We start from the raw sequence: 26,908 nt of genomic DNA on the forward strand, positions 1-26,908 counted from the left end.
ATATTGCCTCTCCCACAGATGGTATCTTAGTTTTTAATTATTTATAGTTGCTCAGAAAGACATCCATTATGTAAGGTGACTATTCAGTATTCAGAGAGTTTAATAAAAAGCAAAATGCATTTTTTGGGGGGAGACTTCTGACTAATTTCTTTAATATCCTGGGTGTGTGAGCTTATATGTTGCATGCCTAGGACCAAAAATCTAGCACCACTATGAATATAAAAGCCACATGAATCTTAAATATTTCTGAGTCCACCTTCATATAATAGCCTTCTTCAAAAATTAGAGCCACGGGCTTCACAGGAGCCACTGGGGTGAGAAATGAGATGATGGTATTGCTTTGTGAAGGTTTCTAAGACAACTGTTGTACCTTTTACTCAGGTCAATATCTGTCAGCTGGGGGTAGCTTAACAAGTTGGGAGTAATTCTACCTCCTTACACAATAAGTGTTAACAGACAAAACACTAACCACATTTCTGGGAGTGGAGAAGCTATTTTTAGTAATCATAGTGCTCTGGAAAATTTCATCTTTTGCTGTGAAAGGCAAACGAGATGTTTCTGTCTGTAAATGGTAAGTTCAGTAATGTTTATTTGTTTTTCGAACTTGAGTTCTGTACGTTTTATATTTCTCTTTATCCCAGGGGTTTTGTTATCTGTGCGAACACATTGATGACATACATCAGGAACAAAGCAACAGCCTAGTTTAGGGTAGGTTGCAAATTACCTCTCCTAATGCTAACACCAGTCAGCCAACAAAGGTTTTGTTTCATATCATTGTTAGTATTCCCTTGAGACACAGGCAGGCTAAGAATCTAACAAAAACAAAAAAGAAAACAGCAGCTTTACTCTTATGTCATCCTCTCCTCAAAAAGAAAAAGAAGTCATTATTTCTCTACTTCCAGAAATAGGATTGTTTGGGCTCAGAAAGTCAGAATTCCAACTGCAGTCCTGGATCCCTAATGGCACAGACTGTAGGGGAGGGACCCCACTCTAAGGGCTAGGTAAGGTTGGTGGGGGTGGGCAATGGAAAGTGCACTTCACCGAGATCCAGAGGTCTGAGATGAGATCTGGACATACCATTTAACCTTCATGGGCTTCAATTTCCTCTTTATAAAATACAAATAATAACATCCACACAGTTTTCAAGATCAAATGAGATAACAAGCCTGAGAATACTTTGGGAAACAATTAGTTTCCTCACAACAAAGTACTCTGCTTATTTGCATACATCTCAATTCCTATGGCACTGTAGAAAACGGAGGTCAAAAGTTACTACAAAATGGAAAAGTCTGAGCAGTAAAGCTGGTTTCAACAAAGCCACCTTTTTCTTTCCCCTTCCCTCCCACTCTCCACCTCTTACTCTCTCTCCTACTCTCCTTTCTAGAAAAAAAAAGCAAAAGAACTGAATTTCACGTTGTCCCAATAATCATGACTTCCCTGTATTTTTTCAAGGTCAGTGAATGTCTAAATTAGATAACCTAATTGATTGCCTACTAAGTACAGAGACCTGTATTAAACTATTATTAAAATCATAACATGAAGAAATGTCCTGTTTCGAGAGAAACTTGCAGATGGAATCAGCACTTTTTCATTTATCATTCAACAAATATTTACTTAGTGTGCAAACTTTTGCCAGGCACTAGAGATTTGGAAATGAATAAGGAAGTCTTATCTCCTTTCCTCATGAAGTTCACAGTCCAGTGGGGAATGGATTATAATCCCTTACTTTATATTTTAACAACGAGAGATATGACAGTTAAGAAAGTTTGAATACCTGCAACTCCCCTTCCATTATACTGAGTAGCTGGATAAGGTCTTCTTTAGTTAACTCCAGTGGTTTCTTCGTCTTTCGTTCACTTTCTACAGATGGTTTTAGGTGTCGTTTGACAGTTCCTGAGGCCATGACATCATCCTCTTTTCTATTTGATTTGTTCTTCTTTTTTCCATCTTCCGAGAGACTTTTATCAGCAGCATTGCTGATGATGGGGGACTTGGGGCAGGAGATATGCCCATTAGGTGAACTTTCACCACCTTGGTTTCGGGATCTCATTCCCACCTACAACACACACACACAAAGAAAAGATGTTCTTTACCACTGCTAAAATTATTTTTGCTAAATACTTAAAAACTTACAGCAATTCTACAGCATCACCAATAAAGAAGGCCAAAAGATCAGTCACAGTTAGGTTCATTATAACTTTAATGAATATGTCACTAAAATCTCAAAGAAAATGCTTTGATAATCTTCAGGAAAAGATTAAAATGTTATTCTAATTTGACAAACACCTCCAGCAAATGGTGAAGCTCAACCTCAACAGTGCTATGTTAATAGCTTGTGTGATGATTTGGATATTGGTCCCCCACCCCCACCCCAAGGTTCATGTTCTAGAATTTGGTCCTAGGGGCAGTGATTGGATCATGGCATCTGGATCATGGAGGCACTACCCTCCTGAATGAGTCCATGCTGTCTCCTAAGAGACTGAGTGAGTTCCAACTCTCATGAGACAGGGTATGTGCTTGTAAGAGAGAGTTGTTGTGGGGTTAGCAGGTGGTGTGGTGGTTAAGGTGCTGGACTCCCACATGGTAGTCCCACAGTCCCGGTCTTGGTGGCTTGGCTTTCTCACTTTTCCTCTCTTATTCTGTCTCTCTCTAGTGAGCACATGTGCCCTATAGCAAACAAACAAAATAAATAAAAATATAAACAAATAAATAATAAAATTATTAAAAAAAAGAACATGACTTAAAAAGGGGGAGGTCATTGCATCCCTTTCTCTCTTTTTCCCTCCACATCTGCCAATTTCTCTGTTTCTGGACAAACTGATGTCTACCCTATGCCTTTGGACTTTTCAGTCACCAGAATCATGAGTCATATAAATCTCTATTTCCTTATAAATCACCCAGTCTCCAGTATTTCTGTTAGCAACAGAATAGTAGACTAAAACAGTATATATCTTTGATACAATGTGATGAGACTGACACTTTATCTTCATGGTCTTCCTCCATAAAACTTTATATGATAGTCTAAAAATGAGAAAACATCAGACAGATTCCAGTTGAGAGACATCCTACAAAATTCCTAGACAGTGATTCTTAAAGATGTTAAGGTCATCAAAACAAGGAAAATCTGAAAAGCTGTCACAGTCGAGAGGAGCCTATGGACATATAACAACTAAATGTAACGTGGCATCCTGGATGGGATACTGGATCAGAAAAAGAATGTTAATGGGGCAGGCCTGGGAGTGCAGCAGTCAAATGCTGTGCATGGAAGGTCGGTTCCCACATTGCTGACTATGGTTAAAAATCTGGCCTGGAGCCTAGAAAAATGCACCAGGCACATGTACATGCATGCCCCAAATTCTCACAGGATGGAGAAGTGGAGGAAAAAAATATCGTGGCATGGTCACACCCCACTGGAGGGGAGGGGCTTTCTCTCTCTCTCTTTCTCTCTCTTTTTCTCTGACTAGTGCATGTACCCTGCTGGGGAGTGGAGAGCAGAATGTTACATAAAAGCCTAAGGAAATCAGATAAAGCATGAAATTTAGTTAAAATGTTGTATCAATATTGATTCATGCATTGTAATATAAGTACCATACTAATATAAGATGTTAATTATAGAGGAAACTGGATGTGGGGTATATGGGAACCCCCTGTGTTATCTTTATAATAATCCTATGGACCTAAAACTGTTCCAAATTTAAAAGTTTATTTATCAGAAAATTCAAACCTCAAACTCTGCCAGAAACAAGTAGGATGCTACATTGTGCAGATGAATCCATGCAGGGTAGATGGGGCTTGAATTGGGGAGAGGACAAGGAAAAGCAAAGGGAGGAATAGGGTGGCGTAGGTTTCAGTGATATGAAATTCTATTTATAGTCTTTTTTTAAATTGAGCCTTTTATATGCCAGTCATTTGCAGTAATAAGAACACTGAAATTGGAAGAAAACAGATCAAATTCAAAATCAGAATTTAAAATATTATTTTGAGGTTAAAAAAAAATACAAAGCAACAGTTAAGGTCCCAGCTTGTCCCATGGAGAGCTCATTTAAGTCATTCCATGATGAATGCTTCACAGATTCTCTGTCAATTCTCTGAGCAAAATAATTTGACCAACAGGTATGTTACAATCAAAAACACTGTACTCAAAGGTTAGAACACAAAGTCCTGTGAAAAGAGCTTTCATATCCTGGGGGCTGAATTACGAGATTTGCCTAAACTCTTAAATATAGTAGTTTAGCACATGGGCTTATTGAGAACTCAAAGTATAATTAGCCCTATCCTTGAGTTAAACAACAAGATTTCATTATTCATTCCAGATAAAATAGAGGGACTTTGTTATCTGAAAGTAAATTTCCTTTATGAACTGAACCATACTTAAGAAACAAAAGAAAGCTTTTTAAAATATCAGGCTTATAACAGAAAAAGAGTATAATGTTTCCTTTCAGAGAGTGAATATTCAGTTCATCCAGTGAATTTTGAAATCTATAGTCACACTTTTTAAACTGAACTCTTAGAATCAAATGCACCTTTTTCAGCACCCTATCTTTGAACAATAGAAACTGAAGAAGTGGTCCTTGATGCCGGCACCTTATTTTCTGCTTCACTCAGTGATTACTTCTCAATTTTTGAACACCTTTTGTGCTTCTCTGGTGAAGAAAGAAAAGATATTTCTTTGTAATGGAAGCTGAAGTACTTTGAAACAGACCTACTAAACTTCATCATAGTTTGTCTGTGGACAAAGTGGGCTGACGTGATCCACCCCAACCCCTCAGAAAAAGGAAAGAGGTGATGAATAGCAGTTTCAAATTTAACTCATGACCTGTTACACATCACAACTAAGACACATGGGCTCCCAAATTAAATTGGATTCCCTACAACTCCATACCACATGTGAATTCGTTTTATCTGAAATAATTTTCTCCAGAAGATCTTAAGTCTCTTTGAGATGATGTATCAAATATTGGTTGACAACTTCAATTTAGATCGTAAGTCAATAGAAATCCCAGACGATGGTGGGACCAGCAGTTGGCGTAATGGCTATGTCACTGGACTCCCATGTGTTCAACCGCAGTTCAAATCCTGGACCCAGTGGCTTAAACTCACACCAGGCACGTGTGCGTGCATGCCCAAGATTCCGAGAGGAGAATGTAGGAGAAGGATGGTGGCATGGTCATCCTCCCCCCACCCCGGGGGGGGGGGAGTGATTTCTCACGTTCTGTCTATATCTCTCTCTGTCTTTCTGCCAAGTGCAAGTGCCCTATAGCAAAACAAAACAAAACAAAACCTCTCCAAAAAAAGGAAAAGAAAAAGAAATCCCAGACAATGGTTCCCAAAGGACAGGATATAAGGTAGTAATATTTTAAACTCAATCATACACAGTCTTAATCATAAATAGTGCTTACATTTGACTATGTCATGTATTTCTGTCTATCTCCTTGGATTTTTATATCTTTTAAAGAATCTTTAGTATTAGGACTTTCCTAAGAAAAGACAAATGCATAACTATGCATGTTACATGCATTTACTCAATCATAATTATATTTGTAAATATAGCAAAAGTAAAATCTAATTCATATAAATTCTTTTTAGTTTGAGTTCTTTCTAAAAATTTCAGTCTGAAATGAATGATTTTAGATACATTTTAGTATAGTATTAATGGCTTTTATAGAAAAATGTTTATACATTTTAGAGTTATCTAATTATTTTCTATCACTAATCAGATTGAAAGCTTGAATTTCCTGTTCCCTTCCCTTCACTATGGCTTATGCAAAATCTCATGTAATAGAACCATGATATTAATTATTAGAAAATTTTCCCTATGTTACACTGAAATGTCACATTAATCAAATTTCCTTTGACATGAGCATGTAGATTTTAGTCCTTTCTTGGTAAGCCCAACAGGTTCTCTATCTTTAACTTCACAACAAAATCAACAATCAGCACCTGTTTTATCTCAGGAATGCAAAAGCACTCAGCGACCAGTCAAGAAATGTTTTAGGAATGAATTGGCATCTATGAGATAGAAAATCATAATTTCTCAATAGCATAGCCAAATCTGATGTCAATAATGTCCATTGTAAATCACTTTATTCTATTTCGTAAGGAGAAAATGTCCATAACACATTTCCATGTATCATATTTAGTGACATTCCTACTTTTCCTGATTTTTAATAGCTCTCATTTATTATTTCTGAAGTGTTACACAGTGTATGAAATATTTACATATAGCATTTCATTTAAGATTCAATCAACCCTGTGAAGTAAGTGCTATTACAAATGAAGCCACTGAGGGTCAAAGATTAAATATCTTTTTCTGAATCACATAGCTACTCCTTATTTTTATTATTTTTTTCCAAGGTTTTTGCCATATGGTGTGCATGCTCAACAGAGAGAAACAGAGAGGTATGGTGAGAGAGAAAATGAGAACACTCTCCCCCCCCCAGAAGGGATGGCCATATTGCAATCCTTTCTCCTCCATTCTCCACCTGGGATTTTGGGCAGGCATGCACATGTGCCCAGAATGACTTCCAAGTTACCAGGTCCAGGACTTGAACTGCAGTTGGTCATGTGGGAGTCCAGTACCTTAACCATATGCCAGCTAATGGCCCCCCACAGCTACTCCTACTGAATAGAAGAGCCAGATTTCAATCCAGGTCTGACTCCAGTGGTCTACTTTAGTAATCCAATTTTCTTCCTCTAATGCTTAAATATAAACAATTGGAAGGGCAAAACACTCCCACGATCAAAGGATCAAGAAAAATTCACAAATGCTCACTAAGAAAATGTTTTCTTACTCCACATTACAGAATTTCAGAAATCCACATATGTCTTCCTCCATAAATACTCTTGAAATTAAAATTATGTTACTAAACAAAAATACTTCTTTCTAAAATCATCAACATGATGCAGAACTTGTAAACTAATAAATCATTCAAAAAACTTCCTGAAAAGCAACTGCTAAACTATTAAGGATATAGCTTATAAAAACAGGATGCAAAATCTGAACAGGACCATTATAGCCTTATTGTGCTATAAGCCCTGGAACTGAACAATGGTAAAAGTTTAATCAGACTTGGCCAAATCCTGTTTATTACACTAACAGTGGTAACTGGCAGGTAATAGAAAAGGTATCTAGAATCCCAGAGAGTTTGGGGCTTTGTTTTGTTTTGGTTTGGTTTTGAGAGCATTTTTGCTTTAGGGCATGTGTGATCTCTGGAGATACAGTGAGAGAGAGAGAGAGAGAAAGAGAGAGAGCAAGAAATCACCCCTTGGGGGGAATGGCCATAACACAATCCCTTCTCCATCCCCTCTCAAGATTTTTGGTGCACACACACACATACACAAATGCACCCAGGGTAAGTTTCAAGCCACCAAGTTTGGGACTCAAACTTGGTTTACCATGTGTGAACCCACATTATGCCACCTGCTGGCTCCCTCCAACTGGCTTTTTAATGGATGCAAGTTTGAGATACACAAATAAACTTTCTGAAAGAAGCCAAGAATGCCTTTGCTTCATCCCACGGTACTGCCTTTGAAGAAAGTTCTCTTCAAGAAAAAAGTTATAAATAAACTGAAGATTTATATTAAGTTGTGTGCCCCTCCTTTTTTTTTTTTTCTTTTTTTTTGGTGGGGGAGAGATTTTCCCTATAGGGCGCGTGACATAGACAGAGAGAGACATAGAGACAGAAAGCAAGAAATCACCCCCCGGGGGGATGGTCATGCCGCAATCCCTTCTCCTCCATTCTCTTCTCGGGATCTTGGGCACGCACGCACATGTGCCCGGCATGAGTTTTAAGCCACCGGGTCCGGGACACGAACCGTGGTCGACTACGTGGGAGTCCAGCGACATAGTCATTACACCAACTTCTGGTTCCCCTGCCCCTCCTTTTTTGAATAAATGTTATTTGGGGTACAGATTCTTCTCTTCAATAAGTATTGGGTTGTCAGAAAAGTCATGATACATTTTTACATAGAAAAAAATGGACTTTTCTGACAACCCAACAGGTTATCCCAACATAGCTCATGAAATACATTTACATTTTCTTTCATAGTAATTAGTTGGCAATATTTTACATGAAATTTGCTGACTATAATGTGAAAAAAGGAAAGGCTAAATGTTATCCTAAACCTTTTTTTTTTTTTTAGAGGTTTTTGCTATAGGGCGCATGCGCTCGCCAGACAGACAGAGAGAGACAGATAGACAGAAAGAGAGAAATCACCCCCCAGGGGGGATGGTCATGCCATAATCCCTTCTCCTCCGTTCTCCTCCCGAGATCTTGGGCACGCACGCACATGCACCCGGTGTGAGTTTTAAGCCACTGGGTCCGGGACACAAACCATGGTCGACTACGTGGGAGTCCCGCAACATAACCATTACGCTAACTGCTGGTCCCATTACTGTTATTTTTTAATTTTGCTACAGGGCATATGCACTCACCAGAGAGAGAGTGTGTGTGAAAAAGAGAAAGGGAAAGTGAGAAAGTAAGCTACCTGGTCTGGGAGTCGAACCACAGTTGGCCTTGTAGAAATCCAGTACGCCACCCCTGTTGGCCCTGCTCATACCAGTCTTGACCTTGAATTTTCCCTAGCACACTTATTCCTGTCCTTGCCTCCTTTCAGACTTGTCTTTTCCTGTTAGGAGTCAACACTAGTCAAAATAACTCCTCATCCCCACCATTAAAACTTTTCTGCATAAATTAGATTCTGGCATCTTTCTAATGTGTCTCAGTGTCCAATTCCCATCTCTTTCTGGTTTTATTTTCTCTAAATATATTTCCAAGAAACTACCTAGTAAATAGGATAAGACACCACAATGATTTTAGATATATAATTTTATTTTTAAGTTACTTTATAGAATTTTAAGGGAAAAGAATAGTACATAGTAAAAAGGAAAGCACATAATTATAGAAACCTATATTTTACAGTGTGGCCTGGTAAAAGGCCTACAGCAAGTAGGGCTTCCAGAACATTACCACGGAATTGTCCAGATTCTCTCTTTTAGACCTAAATGACAATACCCAAAGTACCAAAAACTACAGGCAAAAGAAAACATCATTCCTTGTTTTAGGTCATCTGTGATTTTTTTTAAAGGTTTTTGCTATAGGGCACATGTGCTCCCCAGAGAGATAGAAGGAGAGAGAGAGAGAGAGACATTGAGTGAAAATAAAACATCAACCCCCCAGGGGGATAAGCCATGCCACAATCCTTTCTCCTCCATTCTCCTCCTGGGATTTTGGGCACACACGAACATGTACCCAGTGTGAGTCTCAATCCACCAGGTCCACTACTTGAACAGCAGTTGGTTATTGGAGGTCCAGCACCTTCATCACCACATCACCTGCTAGCGCCAGTCATCAGTGTATTTTAAGATGCCAAAGACCAATAGAATTGAGTAGATGATTCTCCATCAATGCCAGGTTGTTCTTTTTTATCTGACTTACAGGTTAAATCTGCTTACAGATGTCCCAACTTGTGAAAAGGTCAAACATTTCTCATGAGATTAGTTTTTTTATTAATTTTTATTTCTATTTTTTGCTTTAAGGCACGTGTACTTGTTGGAGAGACAGAAGGAGAGAGAGAGATAAAAAGCGAGAAATCACCCCCCACCCCCACCCCAGGGATGATGACCACATCACAATCCCTTCTCTTCCATCCTCCCCTCAGGATTTTGTGCATGTATGCACATGTGCCAGCATGAGTATCAAGCCTTCAGGTCCAGGACTTCAATGGCAGTTGGCTATGTGGGAGTTCAGCAATGTAATCAATATCCCTTCTGCTGGTCCTGAGACTAGCATTCATTCCTAAGTTTCCTCTAAATTTTCTTCACAGTTTCTTTTGTACTCTTCATCCTACTTATGCATCACACTATGCTAGATGATTTTTAAATTTATTCTTTATACTCATTTAAACCTGTAAAATAAACAAGGTTTTTGCTTATTTAAGGTATTTTGTATCTTCTAGGGCAGATCTACAAAGACAAATTGAAAATTCATTTAAATAATTTTATAAAATATTAGAATCCAGGAAAGGGGACTCTCTTGCAGTTACTGCATTGTTATAACTGTGGCAAAATAGAAAAAACATTCTTCCTGAGCTTAAAATCATGGTAGAATATTTTATAGAATTCTGTTTGATATCTTTTAAAGGCAATATCAGCAGATCTAGAGAAGTTTTCCAGAAAAAAAGACAAAGTGTAACAAAATAATTGATCAGAGAACTCCCTGAGATAAGAATTCTTTCTGAATTAGCATGTCTAAGTCAGAAAGAATGCACATTACTTATTTTTTTTAGGTTTTTTATAGAGTATATATACTCACCAGAGAGGGACAGAAAGAGAAAGAGAGAGATGGGGAAAATGAGAAATCATCACCCAGGCAGTGATGGCCATACTGCAAATCCTTCTTCATTTTTCTCTTGGGATTTTGGGAGCACACACATATACACATGCAGCCAGCATGTTTTCAAACTACTGGGTATGGGACTCAAACCATGTAGACAGAGAAATGAGAATCCAGCCACCTTCACCACCATGCCACTAGCTGGCTTGAAAGAATGCACAATTTAAGTTTGAAACTGAATGGCAATATAGTGTGACTTCTCATCAGCATTTTAGTAAAAGACCCAGATTGATTAAGTCTTTATCATAATGTTTTCTCAGCTGCCTCTCGTTTTCCATTATAGCCACTATCTGGTATTCAAGATCTTCCACTCCAGAAAGATTATATTTCCAGACTTATGTCCAATAACCCTCACATTTACCATGCTGTCAATTCACAACTTGTAAAGATGTCTGATCACTTTATGTCTTTGCTCATGAATTTCTTTCCCTGAGTGGCTTGCTCTTTTCCTGTACTCGCTAGGCCTCCTCTGACTATCCCAACACGTGCCATTTCTTCATTATCAGCAATTTTGTACATTTGTTTGTTCTCAATTAATTATGTGGTACTTTTATTGTTGCTTATATTTTTATTTATGCTCCAAATAATCAATATAAGCTCCTTGAAGAGCTTATAAGATCATCAAAATACCATCTAATAGATGTCATTTTATGGTTTGAATTTATAACATTTTACATAGTGGAATACAGACTTATAAAACTCATAGCTGCCAATAAAAGTGACCAGATGAAAATATAATTAGAATCAAGAAATATTTGGATACACTGTGGTAACAGATGCCAAAAACAATTAGTAATATTTAGAGAAATTCCTAAGACTAAAAAAATATATACATTAAAGTGACACACACACTTTGGGATAAACATGGCAAATAAATTCTTTTGTTTATTTTTTCTCTCTTCTGAAACATACTAAAATGACAAGAAAGAAACAAAAGACAAATAAAATAGGACAGCAGATCAGAAATATCAACACAGTTTTGGAGAATGGAATTTTATAGATGAGTGGGTACTAACTTGGACATCTAAGTGTTGGCAGTGTGAGAAAACCGGAAAGTTACAATTACTGCCAAGTTAGGGAGATATCAGCTCCACAGGGCAACAGGGACTCAGGATGCCCTAGGTCACAGGATCCGAGTGTTGCCCCAGTTTCAACCAAAACTCTCTGATCTGAACCCGGAGCTCCTCGTACTGCATCCCTGTCACAGAGTATGGAACATGGTACAAGCACCACAGTTGTCAGCGCTGCTCCTCGCTGCAACTCGGCACAATCCCTTCCCCACTCCAGCCTGCACTTCCATCCTCTGCTAAGCTCCTGTCCTACATCGCGCTTGTGCCACTCTTCTAGCACGTAACATATTATGTTATGTGGCTCTTGAATAGCTTCTGTGGTCAGTCTTGTTGACCCATCTAGAATACAAACAACTTTGCCTAAGAATAGTGTCTCTATCTTACCTCCCTGTAATAAGCATGTTTGCATTTGTATCCCTCTCATGTTAAAATGAGGAATCCTTGGCCCCAAGTCACACAGCTGACTGATCAATGCCATGCTCGGGACTAGAACCCAAGCTTCCAAGACTCTCAGCCCTATATATACTGTGGGGTCGTCAGAACAGTCATGGCATAAATATGACTCAATATGTTTATTTCCTATACACACATACCCATGATGAAGTTTAATTTATAAATTTAGCACAGTAAAATATTAACAATAAATAATAAAACATAACAATTATAACAGTATACTATAATAAAAGTTATGTGAATGTGATCTCTCTTTCTCCTTCACACAGTATCTTATTGTACTATACTTACCTGTTTTTGAACAACAATTGACCATGAGTAACTGAATCCCCAAAAAGTTAAACCATGGATAAGGAGGGAATACTGTATTCATAATACCTTAAGGATCTGTGATCTTATAGTCCAAGTATCACATTTCACCTCCTTATACTCACTTCTAGCATCTATAAAAGGGGTTAAGGTGTTTTTCCCCATTTATTTTCTTCTTATAAATTGGCTATTGTCAATCATATGAAAGAGGAAAGCATTTAACTAGTAATATAGCGTAATATATAATAATGATGTAACAGTTTTTCTAGAATTTTTAACATCACTAATTCATTTTTTATTAGAGAGAGATTTTTGCTATAGAGTAAGTGTGCTTGCAAGAGACAGAGAGAGACAGAAAGCAAGAAATCACCTTCCTCCCCCCCGGGGAAGCAAATCCCAATGTTAACAAGTTAACCTCCCTCCATGGAAGAAAGACATAGAGTTGGTTTGGATGATATCACTGCTTCATGCTGACAAGGGAGAACGATGAAATACTGCACAGATCACCCCATCTGTGTGCTGACGATGACTTCATGTGTTCTAACTGCCAGCACACATGTCAACTGTATTCAAGTGTCCTTTACATGATTTTCCTTTCAAATCCCTCAGTCATTTATTAACATGAAAGAACAATTTAAAATCAATTGTAAGATATGAAGTTGGGTGGTGTCTCTTTTGAACTCCTCCAGACTACTGTCTTTTCTAATTGACCTTGAGCTACTCTTTTGTTAGATTAGATCAAAGTATAGAGAGCTTAAATTGAAAACATAACATAGCTGTTTTATAAACCAAGAAAAGAAAAAAGTAAAAATTATCTCCAGGATGGCCTATGGCATTGTGGTTGATGTAGCTGGATCCCATATGACCAACTGCTCATGCTCCATTCAAGTCCCAGACCCATGGGCTTATAAAACAGGCCAGGTGTGGGACCAGCAGTTGGCATAATGGCTATGTCGTTGGACTCCCATGTAGTCGAACCACAGTTCGAGTCCCAGACCCTGTGGCTTAAACTCACACTGGGCACGTGTGCGTGCCCAAGATCCCGAGAGGAGAATCAAGGAGAAGGGATTGCTGCATGGCCATCCCTCACTGGGGGGTGATTTCTCACTTTCTGTCTCTCTCTGTCTTTCTGGCAAGCACACATACCCTGTAGCAAAAACCTCTCCAAAAAAAAAAAAGGCCAGACGTGTGTGTGTGTGTGTGTGTGTGTGTGTCCAAAATCTCAAAAGGAGGGAGAAATGGAGAAAGGATTACAGCATGACCAATCCCCCTGAGAGGTGCTCTCTTACTTTTTCTCTTACTCTCACTCTTCCAGTGTATACACATGCCCTCTGGTGAAAAAATTATTCTCATTAAAACACATGCTAGGGGCTAGCAGGTGGCATGGTGGTTAAAGGCGTTGGACTCCCACATGGCCGACTGTGGTTCAAGTTCTGGACCTGGCAACTTGCTTTATCATTCCCCTTTCTCTCTCTCTCTCTCTCTCTCTCTCTATATATATATATATATATATAATCATTAAAAATAATGATAACAAATGGAATTAAATAAATAACTCTTTAAAAATAAACACACCCTATAATTGCATCTAGAGTTACATGACTGTCAAAGATGTTTATCTGATATTTAAAGATATTTATCACCTCGACATTGCATTCAGGATGTAGATTCTGTATCAGTCAATCAGTCTTCATAAAGTTAATTGCTATGTGAATGCAAAGACTGACAAGAGCAATAAAGTTGGAGAACTTTGTGATGAGCTAATTGAGGTACTAGGAATTTAATTAATGTAAAATGCCATACTGAAATGCAGGTTTCAGATTTTGTGAGCAGGAGGTATGTGAGAAAATGAGTCACCAACTTTTGGAATAGTTTATTCACACATAGAATGGCCCTTAGCCACTTTTCTTCTCTACTTTCCAACTCTTCTACCTCAACATATCACTCAACTCCACTGCAAGCTTAAGGTGTCCCATGACTTCACACATCAACATCCTCAATTTTTGTTTTACCAACAGACTAAATCGTCTTGCAGATATTCCCCATTAACATGAGAGTGGAATTCCTAGCCCTACACACTTACTCTGTAGCTCTGGACAGGCCACTTACTCTCCAACTCACATTTTTGTCACCTGTAAAATGAAGATAGAAATGCACAGATGTACAACCCACTACGTATGTGAAATAACACTGCCTGTTCTACTTTCCATATATGTGTGAAAGTATTCAGTAGCAGTGTTGAGAGGGAACATTAACCAATGACAGATTAACTATTAATGTCTAAGTAGCAACAAGAACATTTTACTTTCAACTGTGAGCATCTAGCACAGGGGTTGGCAAACTCACTCTAAAGGGGCAGATATCAATATTTTAGGCATTATAGGCCATATGGTCTCTGTTGCATCTACTCAACTCCGCTATTACTGCACAATGGCAACCATAGACAATGCATAAACAAACAGGTGTGGCCAGAGTTGACACTTAGCCTTGAGTTAAGAGACAGAAAGCGAGAAATCACCCCCAAGGGTGGATGGCCATCTAAATCGAGGTTGAAATAAAAGGCACGGGTAGAATTCCCTGGTCCTGGGCTTATCAAAAGCTATACTGACATACTGGCATACAGCCATACTGACAGCAGATAACATAGGCAGGATGAGCTGCACAGGAGTGTGAGCCATGCAGTTACACAGGGCTCTGCACTAGGTTTAATGCTCTGCTGGTGCTATCTTGAAATTCTTCATTTTATTTTTATTTATTTTTTTTTAATTTATTATCATCATAATCTTGTTTATATTACATTAAACTGCATGTAACTTTACAGTGTATTACATTGCTTTTTCAAAAGGGATTGCCATGCATGTCAGTCAATACAAATTCTTAATTATTTTTAAACTTAGGCCCCACATTTTTTTTGAGAGGTTTTCGCTATAAGGCACGTGCACTTGCCAGAAATGTTGCCAATCATGATTTAGACAGTGTAACAAATGTGATTGAGAGCTGCATTTAAGCAGACAAAAATGGAAATGGCTTCTGCCACTCCCCACTCCCCTCCCCCCAGTTTGTAGTAAGTGGAGATTGGCTGCAACTAAGGAGAAAACACACACAACACATAAAAGGAAAAGGGGATAGTAGTTGTACATCTACCTAGCCATCCTCTTCTTATCTCCCAGATAGGTTGACGAGGGTCTGTGAGCATAAAAGAGTTATCCCACGAAGTTTGAGGAATGTAAGGTAGAAAAGCTTGACATGCTGATTCATGGTTAAAACTTGACAGCAACATTCCCACTGACATTAGTCATACCGTGGCTAATGGGTTATGCAGACAATACAGATCTAGTGGTGTGCAACTCTAGAAAGAAAGTGATGAAGACTAATGTCCACTAAGTATATGGAAGAGATAGAGAAGTGGTCAAGTGGTCAGCAAGGGCAGAAGCTAGCTTGAAGAGGGAGCTGGCACTCTAATAGAATCACTGAGGCAGAGAGACCCAAGGACGACCATCTAAATCGAGGTTGAAATGAAAGGCACGGGTAGAATTCCCTGGTCCTGGGCTTATCAAAAGCTATACTGACATACTGGCATACAGCCATACTGACAGCAGATAGCATAGGCAGGATGAGCTGCACAGGAGTGTGAGCCATGCAGTTACACAGGGCTCTGCACTAGGTTTAATGCTCTGCTGGTGCTATCTTGAAATTCTTCATTTTATTTTTATTTTTATTTTTTTAAGTTTATTATCATCATAATCTTGTTTATATTACATTGAACTGCATATAACTTTACAGTGTATTACATTGTTTTTTCAAAAGGGATCGTCATGCATGTCAGTCAATACAAATTCTTAATTATTTTTAAACTTAGGCCCCACTTTTTTTTTTTTTTTTTTGGGGGGGTTTTTCGTATAAACGACAGCTACTTTAGAGAGAGACAGAAAGCGAGAAATCACCCCCCAGGGGTGGGCACGCTCCAATCCTTTCTCCTTCATTCTCCTCTCAGAATCTTGAGCATGCACACATGCCCGGCATGAGTTTAAGCCATCGGGTCCAGGACTCGAACCGCAGTCGACTACATGGGAGTCCAGTGACATAGCCATTATGCTAACTGCTGGTCCCGGGACCCCACATTTTCATTTTACATTGAGCCTTCTAAATTACGTAGTCAGTTCTGACAGAAGTAGGGAGGCCAATGTAAACCAGGTCGTGAATTTGCACCCACTCTGCTGCTTCTATCAGGCTAATCATGTTAGCAAACTCTTCCTCACCCACCACCACTGATGCACCATGTTTGTGTGATACCCCAAAATACAAAGGAGGAAAGCTTAGGAGGAGAGAAAAGAAAGACTAAAATACAATTTTGATTTGGTCTAGGGCTGAGTTATGCATGTTTAATATGACTTTTAAAACAATCAGATAAGGGGACCAGCAGGTGGCGTATAGGTTAAGGCACTGGACCCCCACGTGCCTGACTGAAGTTCAAGTCCCAGACCCGGCAGCTTGAAACTCATGCAGGGCACATGAATGTGCATGCCCAAAATCCTGAGAGGATTAAGATAAAGAAAAGGGACTGTGGTGTGGCCATCTCCCCTAAGGGTTGATTTCTCACTTTCTCTCTCTCCATCTCTCTCTCTCTCTCTCTGGAGAGTACACGTAACCCCTCTCTCTGTGGAAGAAACAGAAACCCAAAAAAAAAAAAAAAAAAAAAAAAAAAAGATAAAATTGAATTTACCAGTCAATAGGCTAAATTCTCTACCTCAGGTGGAAACTGGAAAGAATGAGTGTGGGAGGATAACTAGAGAAAAAAGTTGAATTCAGTCACAAAGAAATCAAGTACTAGACTTGTGCTCCTGAGTTTTATGAGGTATCTTAATTTTGAAATATACTGCTAGTCACAGTTTTATAAATCATAGAGTATTGCAAGGCTTTCAGACTTTGTATATAAAGGAGTTTTTTTTTTTTTTTAATTTTATCACTATTCTTTCTGCTCTGATTTTGAAAAACAAAATCAAAAAGTAAGACTCATATGGGGCTTACAGGCAATCAGAGCTCAGGGATTTTCCAATAACGAAATTACTGTGCAGCATCTCTCAAGGAAATTAATGAGGAGTTTTTGATGAGGGAATGGTACAAGGTCCTTTGCCCCAAAGCCATCCATTGCCTTTCTCTGTCCCTCCTCACCTCCCTCTTTTAGGGGCCTTTCCTGTTTACCCATCTATTCCTCTCCTATGGTTTTTACTGAAACTATAGAAACGAGATCCTCAAAATTTCATTTCTGCTCCAGAAAGGGCCTTCCCTGTCCTAACTTCTCTGAAGTGTGTCCCAAGCTTAAACACAGCTCACCTATCCTATTGAATCCTCACACTTCTAGAATCTCAGGAGGGAGTTAAGAAATCAATCTGATTAAACTTAAATCATATAGAAATATCACTATCCTAACTCTATATTCCTCAGAGTCTTTGTTTTTAAGACTTTGGTTAAAATTAAAATAGAAGTAACCTTTTTTTTTTATTTTTAAGAGAGATTTTTGTTACAGGGTATAAGCCAGAGAGACAGAAAATAAAAAATCACCCTCCATGGGGGATGGCCATGCCACAGTCCCTTCTCCTTCATTCTCCTCTCAGGATTTTGGACATACACACACATGCACCTGGCATGAGTTTTAAGCCACCGGGTCCAGGACTTTTACCATGGTTGACTACATGGGAGTCCAGCAACATAACCGTTATATCATCCACTGGCCCAAGTAGCCATTTTTAAGAGGCTGAGTTAAAGGGAGAGCAAGTTAAGTACTGCTATAAATCATGGCACTAGCTGATGCTCCTATATAAAATAAGCCCTGGGATAAAAAGGGCAAGAAGCAATCTGGAAACATTTTTATTTTTCTCTTCTTCCCTCTCAACATGCTTAATTCTCAAATCCTCTGTTCTCTAAGTGCCAGTTTCCTCTTTTGAGTCTCAATCCAATATTTCTTTCTTGAAGAGCCAAGTTGGACACATATCACACATGTCTTGGCTCCTAAAACTTGGTGTTGAGGATGGGGCAGTAGTAGGAGCAGAGCTACACCACCTGTCAGGGCTTCAGGAACACAGCGCAAGTTGAAAAGCTCCCTCTGGGGACCAGCAGTTAGCGTAATGGCTATGTCGCTGGACTCCCATGTTTAAGTCCCAGACCCGGTGGCTTAAACTCATGCCAGGTGTGCGTGTGTGCGTGCCCGAGACCTGAGAGGAGAATAGAGGAGGAGGGATTGCGACATGGCCATCCACGCTGGGGGGTGATTTCTTGCTTTCTGTCTCTCTGCCTCTGTCTTTCTGGCTGCGCAAACAAGTGGATTAAGGAAAAGATTTAAAAAAAAAAAAAAAAAAAAAAAAAAGAGAGAGAAGAAAAGTTCCCTCTCAAAGCTTAGGGCAGTAGTACTCAGACTTCAGTGTGCATCAGAATCACCAGAAGGGCTATTAGCACAGCCCGAGTTTCTGGTTCTGTGGGTCTGGGTGGGGCTCGAGAATTTGTTTGTCTAACAAGTTTCCAGATGCTGATGCTTTTGCTCTCAGGACCATACATTGAGAGATAATGCTCGAGGACAAGGTAGCACCAAGTTAGGTCCAGAAAATTGCAGAGGCCCCAGAATATCTATTTTATCAACTCTTTGCACTCTCCATGACAAAATTAGAAATACCAGGCTTGGCCAGATAAAAATAATATTAATTGTAACTGTTTATATGCCATGTTATCATTCATTTTCCAGTAGGGTCTTTGAGAGTTTAGACTTGTAGTTTACAAAATGATGCCTACAGACCAAAACCTCTTTGCAGACATGGTTTCTGTGTGTGTGCGTGTTTAATGAGTTTTCTTTTTTTAGCCATATTTCACAAATAACCTTGATTTTATATTTTATTGAAAAAAATCAGAAGACCTGGCACTACTGGGTCTATGGATTCACATAGCTACATGTAGCTGAAGTTGAGTAGTATCTAACCATTTAGATGAGCATTTACTAGTTAGTTCACCACAGCCCTTACCAACTCTCTACCTCTTGGGCACTTGAGACCAAGAGTCAACTGTCATATATGCATTATGACATTTGCACTGCTTTTATTATAGTGGAGGAATTCTCTGTACCTAAGAAGTAAAAAGCTACACCAAAAGAGTTTCATGTTTCAATTTTTAAAAAAGGAAGGAGGGAGTGTTTAATTTTTAAGAGTTCATTATATAACTACTCTGCCAGTTTCACCTGTCTATTATCCACCTGTCCTCTGAAACCATTTGAGTTTAAGCCCAATCTGGACAAGCCTAGATGGAAGACAGAAATGCATAAGGGAGGGGGATGGAGGCAAGAGTCAGACTCTATGTGCAGGATAGTCAAAAACTTTCCTGGAGAGGAATTTCCAAAAAGAAAAAAGCAGCACCCTGTTCACAAGTTGATCCAAGGGCAAAGTCACTTTCCGGTGGGGGGGGGGCAATTTGTACATGACAGGGAACAGGTTCCTCAAGATACCTCCATAAGCATGAAGCCAAAGCTGAGGCCTACAGGAGACATAAACAGAATGATATAATAAAGATGCAAATAGGAACAGAAGTACTCCAGGAAAAGCTCTGTTGAAGAGAACTAGCTATGCAGGAGACAGGAAGTGGATTTAGGAAAATTCCAAATTGTCAGGGTTGGGAAGATCATCAGTGGCAGAGGCTGCAATAGACTGCCAATGCAGTTCAGGAGCAGGACAGTATTTGGAAAACTTAATGAACACCTCTGGGGGCTCACTTCTTAAATTAACCTGGATGAAGGTGACAGAAGGTTCTGCAATAGTTTAAGCAGGAGCAAAAACAAGAAAATATCACACACTAATCTTTTACTATTATCCCCCAGGCCTTTCCAGCTTGACAATTATGGGATCAATGTCATTCCACAAACACTTTTTGTATATTACAATACTGCATAATAAGCACAGAAGCACCATGCTAGTTGCTGAAACATGCTACTTCCTTTAAGACAGTCATAGTCCCAAAGAGTGGTCTTTACATTTTGTTGACAGTGCAAGGCATCCGTAACAATTATTATAAGTTATAAATAATATTCTAGGTATACAGAATAATAATAAACATTATAAATAAATATAAGGGAAGCTCACACCTCAATGACTTTGCAGATCATTAAAGAGATTTAATTATCTCTTTAAGATAAAGGAAGCTTGGGATTGGTTTAATAGCAGTCTCACATCTGAGGGTTGACTAGAACTGATTCTGAATAATTGTTAAGATTGTAAGAAATTGGAAACACGTAAAGATATACAGCTGTACACTAGGACAGAGTGCAAGCTTTGAGAACTGAGCATTTCTCAGATGGTGTGCTCCAGCTGGTCCCTAAGAGATGAGTAAACTCTTTCTAAGCTGAGGGAAGAGCATGAACAGGCACATAGCTGTCCAGTCGCCTGGTATGGACCTAAGAAGAAAAGTTCAAAATGAAGGACAAGTTTAGCAAAATAATAATGTATGTGTATCACAACACAATGTACTACTAACTCCGACTGGTTGCATATTATAGTAATAATAGGACTACCCCTGAGTTAGCATGTTCAGCCTTCATTTTGTCCTTCATGGGACACTGTTATTCTTTCACATCAGGGAAAACAAATAGTGAGTCTGGTGGTAGCCATAGTAACTAAATAGTGGAAGCAAGGGCAGAGAAAGGTCAAGGAATGTTCTATAGTTACACATCAAGAAAGTACAAAACACAGGTTATTTTTAATTTTGGCTACAGTCCTATAATTTTTAATGTCTAAAAATTAAGATGTATATAAATAGTAAAGTCTGTTTCTCATGTAGCTATGAGAAAAAATACTTTCCCAGTAATTCAATACTACTTTCTTATTTCGTTGACATTTTATTTTCACCAGATGCCATTCAAGCCAACAAAAATGCCCAAAGTGAGGATTTTTCAACCAGGGAGGGCATCCTTTACCCTTCTTCCCTATATTTTCTGTCCACTTCTGTTCTTATATACTAGGACACAAATTGAAGATTACTTTTCTAAAAGTGTTGATGTGTTTGTCTTCAGTCATGCATATTCTCACATCTAATGACACCTGTGGCCAAGGACAAAGATTTGCCAGGCAGCTGACAAACCAGAGTGAGAGTGTGGCATACTCTGTGAACAAAGGGCTGTCCCTCACACTGGGTATGGCACAGTCCTCGGCAGAGAATAAGCCCAAGTATGGACTCCTGAGCCAAGGAAGGCAACAAACTTAAACAACCCTCTGTCCTCTAACACTTCCACTCTAACGGAAATGTGCCCAATGACTGGTGGAGGAGAAGATATATAAAAGAGAGACAAAAGAAAATCCACACTTCAGGAGATAAATACTTTTTATAAATCTCCCACAGTATTCTATGCAAGAGATAGTAACATATACATATTGTGTGCATATAGAGTTTTTCTCTAAGTACTATAAATAGTGGGATTTAGCTTGAACAAAAGTCTCAGCCAGACCAACCACAGACTTGGATGTTTTCTCTTCTATAGGTTTCACTTTGTTTATAAATTACTTACCCTCTATATTTAAAGAGCGTTTTGATTTTTTCATTAAATAGTATTGTTACTTGTATATTTATATATACCATAACCCTACATGTGAATGTAACACTGAGAAGAAAATTTTACAATAAACCTTTCTTTGTCACTTTAAAATATATTGTTCAATAATAAGTTCGAAGTTAGAATTGATATCATTGTTATTTGCAAGATTTTCAGGACCCACTTTGTTATTTTCATTCACTATATACTTACTGAGTGATTTCAAAGTGTCAGATCCTTGGTAAAGAAAAGAAATATAGGTGGTTTCTGTCATCAAGGACCTCACAGACTAGTGAAATTGTTCCGATTGTAAAGGTTAAGTCACTGGAGAAACTATTAATATCTTTTGCTTATGCTAGCTGACTGGCTAAATAAACTATTTCCAATTGAACTTTTATATTAGTTGATTATTACTATTATTAAGAGTAGGGAGCATAAAAACCACTCTTTTTTATTGTGAACTTTATTTATTAATTTATTCCATAAGTGAGAGATTAGAAGGAAAGAGGTAAAAGTAGAGGGAGAGAGTGAAGACAGAGACACGGCACCCTGAATCCACGCCCAGCCTTAGCCAGCCCCAGATCATGGTTACCAATTCCCAATGTACTCAGGGAAGTCTCCAGATGTGAACCCAGAACCTTCCACTGCACTGCATTTTACTGATGTAACACCACTAGGCCCCATGGTTTGGTTTATCATTTTAAAAGTGTGTTGACTGCACAGCCACAGTGGTGCTTGCTGCTAAGGCACTGTGCTCCACAGGCTGGGACCAGTGGGAGACTTGGATTTGATTCCCAGTCCAACCCAAAGGCCAGGTGCCATGGCACACGCCTGCAATCCCAGTGACTGGGAGGCGGAGGCAGGAAGATGCAACACAGCCGAACCCTGTCTTTAAGAAAGTATTATTCGGGGGAACCAGCAGTTAGCGTAATGGCTATGTCGCTGGATTCCCACGTAGTCGACCGCGGTTCGCGTCCCGGACCCGGTGGCTTAAAACTCACGCCGGGCACGTGTGCGTGCGTGCCCAAGATCCCGAGAGGAGAATGGAGAAGAAGGGATTGCGGCGTGACCATCCCCCCTGGGGGGGGATTTCTCGCTTTCTATCTCTATGTCTCTCTCTGTCTGGCGAGCGCACGCGCCCTATAGCGAAAACCTCTCAAAAAAAAAAAAAGTATTATTCGGTACTAAGAAAGTATTATTCGATACTCCTATAGAAAAGCCAATTCCACAGAAATGTTACTGAGCACCTTTCTTATGCAAGGTAGTGAAGGTTTTAGCCACAGTGATTCAAAGAGTGAATTTTTAATGTGACATTTTAAACAAGAAAGTACTTTATACTTTGACTGTTTGATCAAAGAACAAAATTGTATGTATAATGGCCATTCAGAGGCCCTATGATTTTGTTCACTTTTCTTCAGAAGAGGATTTCAAGTCACTGGTGATTTCTTTGTTTATATTTTACCTTGGAATATAAATGAATATGTAAATAATGGTTAGGGGCTTAACTGGGAGTTAAGTCATATCTGATTCAATCAGGTTTCAAGAAATCTGGCGCTTCATGGAACAAGAACTTAAAATCAGGTTCCTTGGAATACAGTAGCCTAAAAATAAAATGATGACCTCTCAAACTCCTCTCCCACCTGTGCCTGGGTACCAGCAGACTCTCCTCAAAGACCCTTACTTAGCTATTTCTAAAAGTCCCCAACGGGGAGGGATGAATCATTGTACTTCGAGATGCTGTCATGACAGTCACCAAGAGACATTCCTAGACTTCCTTCATTCTAGCTCTTTCTGCCATTGGCCTCTCCTCTCATCACTGAAGCTGCTGAGACGTTATCAAAGGTACTAATGAAGAGGATCTCAGGAAGGTACAGAAGCCGTCAGCGTTTGTCCCCAATGCACAGATACCACCCAAACGTCCTACACATGGAAAGCAATGTCGAGGCCAGAATTTCCGATGCCTTGAAGCCCTTGGGATTACAGAAGCCACAGAGTCACAGAAGTCACTGCAGCAGAAAGCATCCTCTGCAACTTGTATGTCCCAAAGTCAGGAGTAGAGCAGCTCCCAAGTTTCTACTGGGGAAAGGACAGCTGGGGACTAATCTGGTTGGAAGTGAGAAAAAGGGATCATAGATTAGTTCGAAGCTGCTTTCGTTTAGAAAGCACACTGTATCACATATTGATGTTTATTTGGTAGAGCTCTAAAAGGCTGTTCGTGGAGATGATGGGACAAAGCTCTCCCCTCGAGCTATCTTTTAATGATGACACAAAGAGAATTTATGTCTTCATAACTCATTTTGCATTGTCATTTTGTGCTGACAATATGTCAGAGGTTTTACCGGACACTGATAGAAATCTTTGGGGTACAGGCAAGAAGGATGAAAGGCAGTAACATGTCGGTTAGCTGGTTCTCCAGAAAAAGAAAAAAGAAATAAAAGACATTATTAGTAGCATTTTCAGAGTTTCATGATTAAATGCTTTCATCACAGCCGATTTTAAACCACCAGCATGATGTCACCAAAGGCAGAGCTGAGAAGAGGTGGGCACTATCAGCTCCTCCATGTCATGCCAATTGGCTCCAGACACCATGGAGAAAGGGCCAAGTGACTCCTGTGACCTCAACTCCCTGCTCTTACTTTTCCATGCAGATAGCTTGGAGACATTTTCTGCATTCCTAAGTAAAATATTATAAAGACAGAATTTGGACAGACAGACCAGATAAACCTGGCATTCCTTGCTTCTTCCCTCATTTAACCCTCCATTTGCCTGACAAGGATAAAGCATGGTCTGACAGCCAGCCTCAGACCACAAAGCTGTAGCTGTTTCAAAACAGACAGAAAAGTACAGGGAAGGCAAGAGGAAAAAAATCAGAAGTCATTTGTTTCCTTGAAAAAGGCGACAATAATTTAAGAAAAAAATAACATGAGTCTGTAGGAACACTTAAAACAAATGGCCTCTATAAAGAAAACAAGCTGGATTTTGAGCTGAAGTCAAAGTTTTGTTCTTGTTTTCCTTTCTTTTATTAGAAATAAAGCTCAGTTCATAAGGATATTGGCGTTCTCATCTTCCTCACACAGCTCATTTCAGCAACCCTCTTGGCCAGAGAAGCCTCCTGGGAGAGCCTGGGTCTGTGCTATTTTGGTAAGAGTTACTGGTGTGTCCATACAGTCTGGGATCTCTCTGTGCTAGCTATGAGGTGACTGCCTCAAGTACAGTCTAAAAACATGATGTCAAAGATATATACAAACAAGTAGTGACCTTGACGACGTTAATGCTTTTCTAGTGGAACAAGTAGGGCAGCGCTCATTGGTCAGGTCCTTTATGATTTGCTGAGAACATAAGTGAGCTGGAGAAAAATTGTTGTTCAAGAACTAAAGATTAGTCATTAGTAATGTTAGCCAGGGGACTAACTGGGCAATCCAAAGAAATTAACTGATAACTGGACATCTCAAAGAAATGAACTGCTTGGGACCAGCAGTTAGCATAATAGCTATGTCACTGGACTCCCATGTAGCTGACTGCGGTGGCTTAAACTCACATCAGGCGTGTGTGCATGCATGCTCAAGATCCTGAGAGGAGAATGGAGGAGAAGGGATTGTGGTGTGGCCATCCCCCCAGGGGGTGATTTCTCACTTTCTGTCTCTCTGTCTCTCTCTGTCTTTCTGGTGAGTGCACATGCCCTATAGCAAAAACCTCTCCAAAAAAAAAAAAAAAAAAAAAAGAAAGAAATGAGCGCGTGCTTTGTTCTCATTTCTCCACTTAAAGGAGGGTGTCAATGATACTTGTCTTTTTCACAGGAGTAAGCTACAAGGTTATATAAACCTTTTTTAAACAAAAGATTTTAGAGACGAGGCCCTGTGTAACGTGCCCGCTTTAGCTATGTCGCATTGTAATAATGCTTGCACTATCTCTGTTACATTCTATTACCATGGCACGGTGACAGTTGAAAGACAACCAGTTTTAGTCATGAATTCCAGAATATGCCTCTATTAGCAGCATTTAGTTGCATGTCTGCCAGTGGATCCAGTAAGGCAGATAATATCAGCCAAAGAGGGTTAATGCTTTGTCATAGGCTATATATAGATATTGACACTATAAAAGATTAAGTAATTTGATTTTTCTCATTCACTGAGCTATGGTATAAATCCAACATCAGGACTTCATAATTTGGAGGAAGCCTATTCCCAGCAATGAATGAACATACATAGTCTGTGGACTTTGCTATTCTTACCTTTCTCTTTTGTATTTTATCTTTCGATAAATTTAGCCCAAGTTAGGTATAAAAGTGGAAACAGTAATTATATTTATTTTTGTCCCCACATTACAGCTTTGGTATACTTGCCATTTCTTTCTTTCTTTCTTTTTTCCTTTTTTTTTTTTTTTTGGAGAGGTTTTTGCTCTAGAGTGCATGCACTCGCCAGAAAGACAGAGAGAGACAGAGAGACAGAAAGTGAGAAATCACCCCCCACAGGGGATGGCCATGCCACAATCCTTTGTCAAAGGCAGGGTATGGGAAAACACAATGTACATCAGCATATTCTTCTTGCTCTCCTGGGAAAGGTGGCTCTGTTCTGGCTCAGATAAACTGAAGAAGGTAAAAAATATAGATTAATTTCTCCTCTCAGGATCTTGGGCACGCACGCACACGCGCCCGGTGTGAGTTTTAAGCCACCAGGTCCAGTCAAACCGCAGTTGACTACATGGGAGTCCAGCGACATAGCCATTATGCTAACTGCTGGTCCCCTTGCCATTTCTTTCATCCCACAAAATCATAAATTGCTTGAGGGAAAAAAAAAAAACTGTTCAGTTCACTTTGTTACCCCTGCAGCAATTAGTACAGCACTTATACACAATATGCGAGCAATATATCTTTGTACCATTCGATTAGGCTACTGGAAAAAAAAAAAAAGGCAGGGTATGGGAAAACATGATGTACATCAGCATATTCTACTTGCTCTCCTGGGAAAGGTGGCTCTGTTCTGGCTCAGATAAACAGAAGAATGTAAAAAATATAGACTAATTTCTCAAAAGTCCTCAGAATCACAAAGCCCCTACTAGAATACAAGCTCTTTGCTAAGATGAAGAATGTATATGATTTTCCAGAAATTACAGAGAAATCAGGA

The 26,908-nt window shown here is 39.3% G+C and overlaps 1 protein-coding gene across 4 annotated transcripts in view; it reads right to left on the minus strand.

Annotated features, from left to right (window-relative positions):
• FILIP1 (filamin A interacting protein 1) overlaps nucleotides 1-26,908 on the minus strand; it is a 287,383-nt gene that overhangs the window by 121,565 nt on the left and 138,910 nt on the right. For 3 of the 4 annotated variants that reach the window (XM_006168325.3, XM_006168322.3, XM_006168320.3), the window contains exon 2: nucleotides 1,775-2,056. In XM_006168325.3, coding sequence (XP_006168387.1) covers nucleotides 1,775-2,050 — 276 coding nt within the window. In that variant the 5' untranslated portion in view covers nucleotides 2,051-2,056. Of the gene's footprint in view, nucleotides 1-1,774; nucleotides 2,057-14,309; nucleotides 14,335-26,908 lie in introns of those variants that run through there. The other variant, XM_006168321.2, reaches the window with a different exon arrangement.

Source organism: Tupaia chinensis, unplaced genomic scaffold (assembly GCF_000334495.1).
Source record: "Tupaia chinensis unplaced genomic scaffold, TupChi_1.0 Scaffold145685_1, whole genome shotgun sequence".
Lineage (NCBI taxonomy): Eukaryota > Metazoa > Chordata > Mammalia > Scandentia > Tupaiidae > Tupaia > Tupaia belangeri.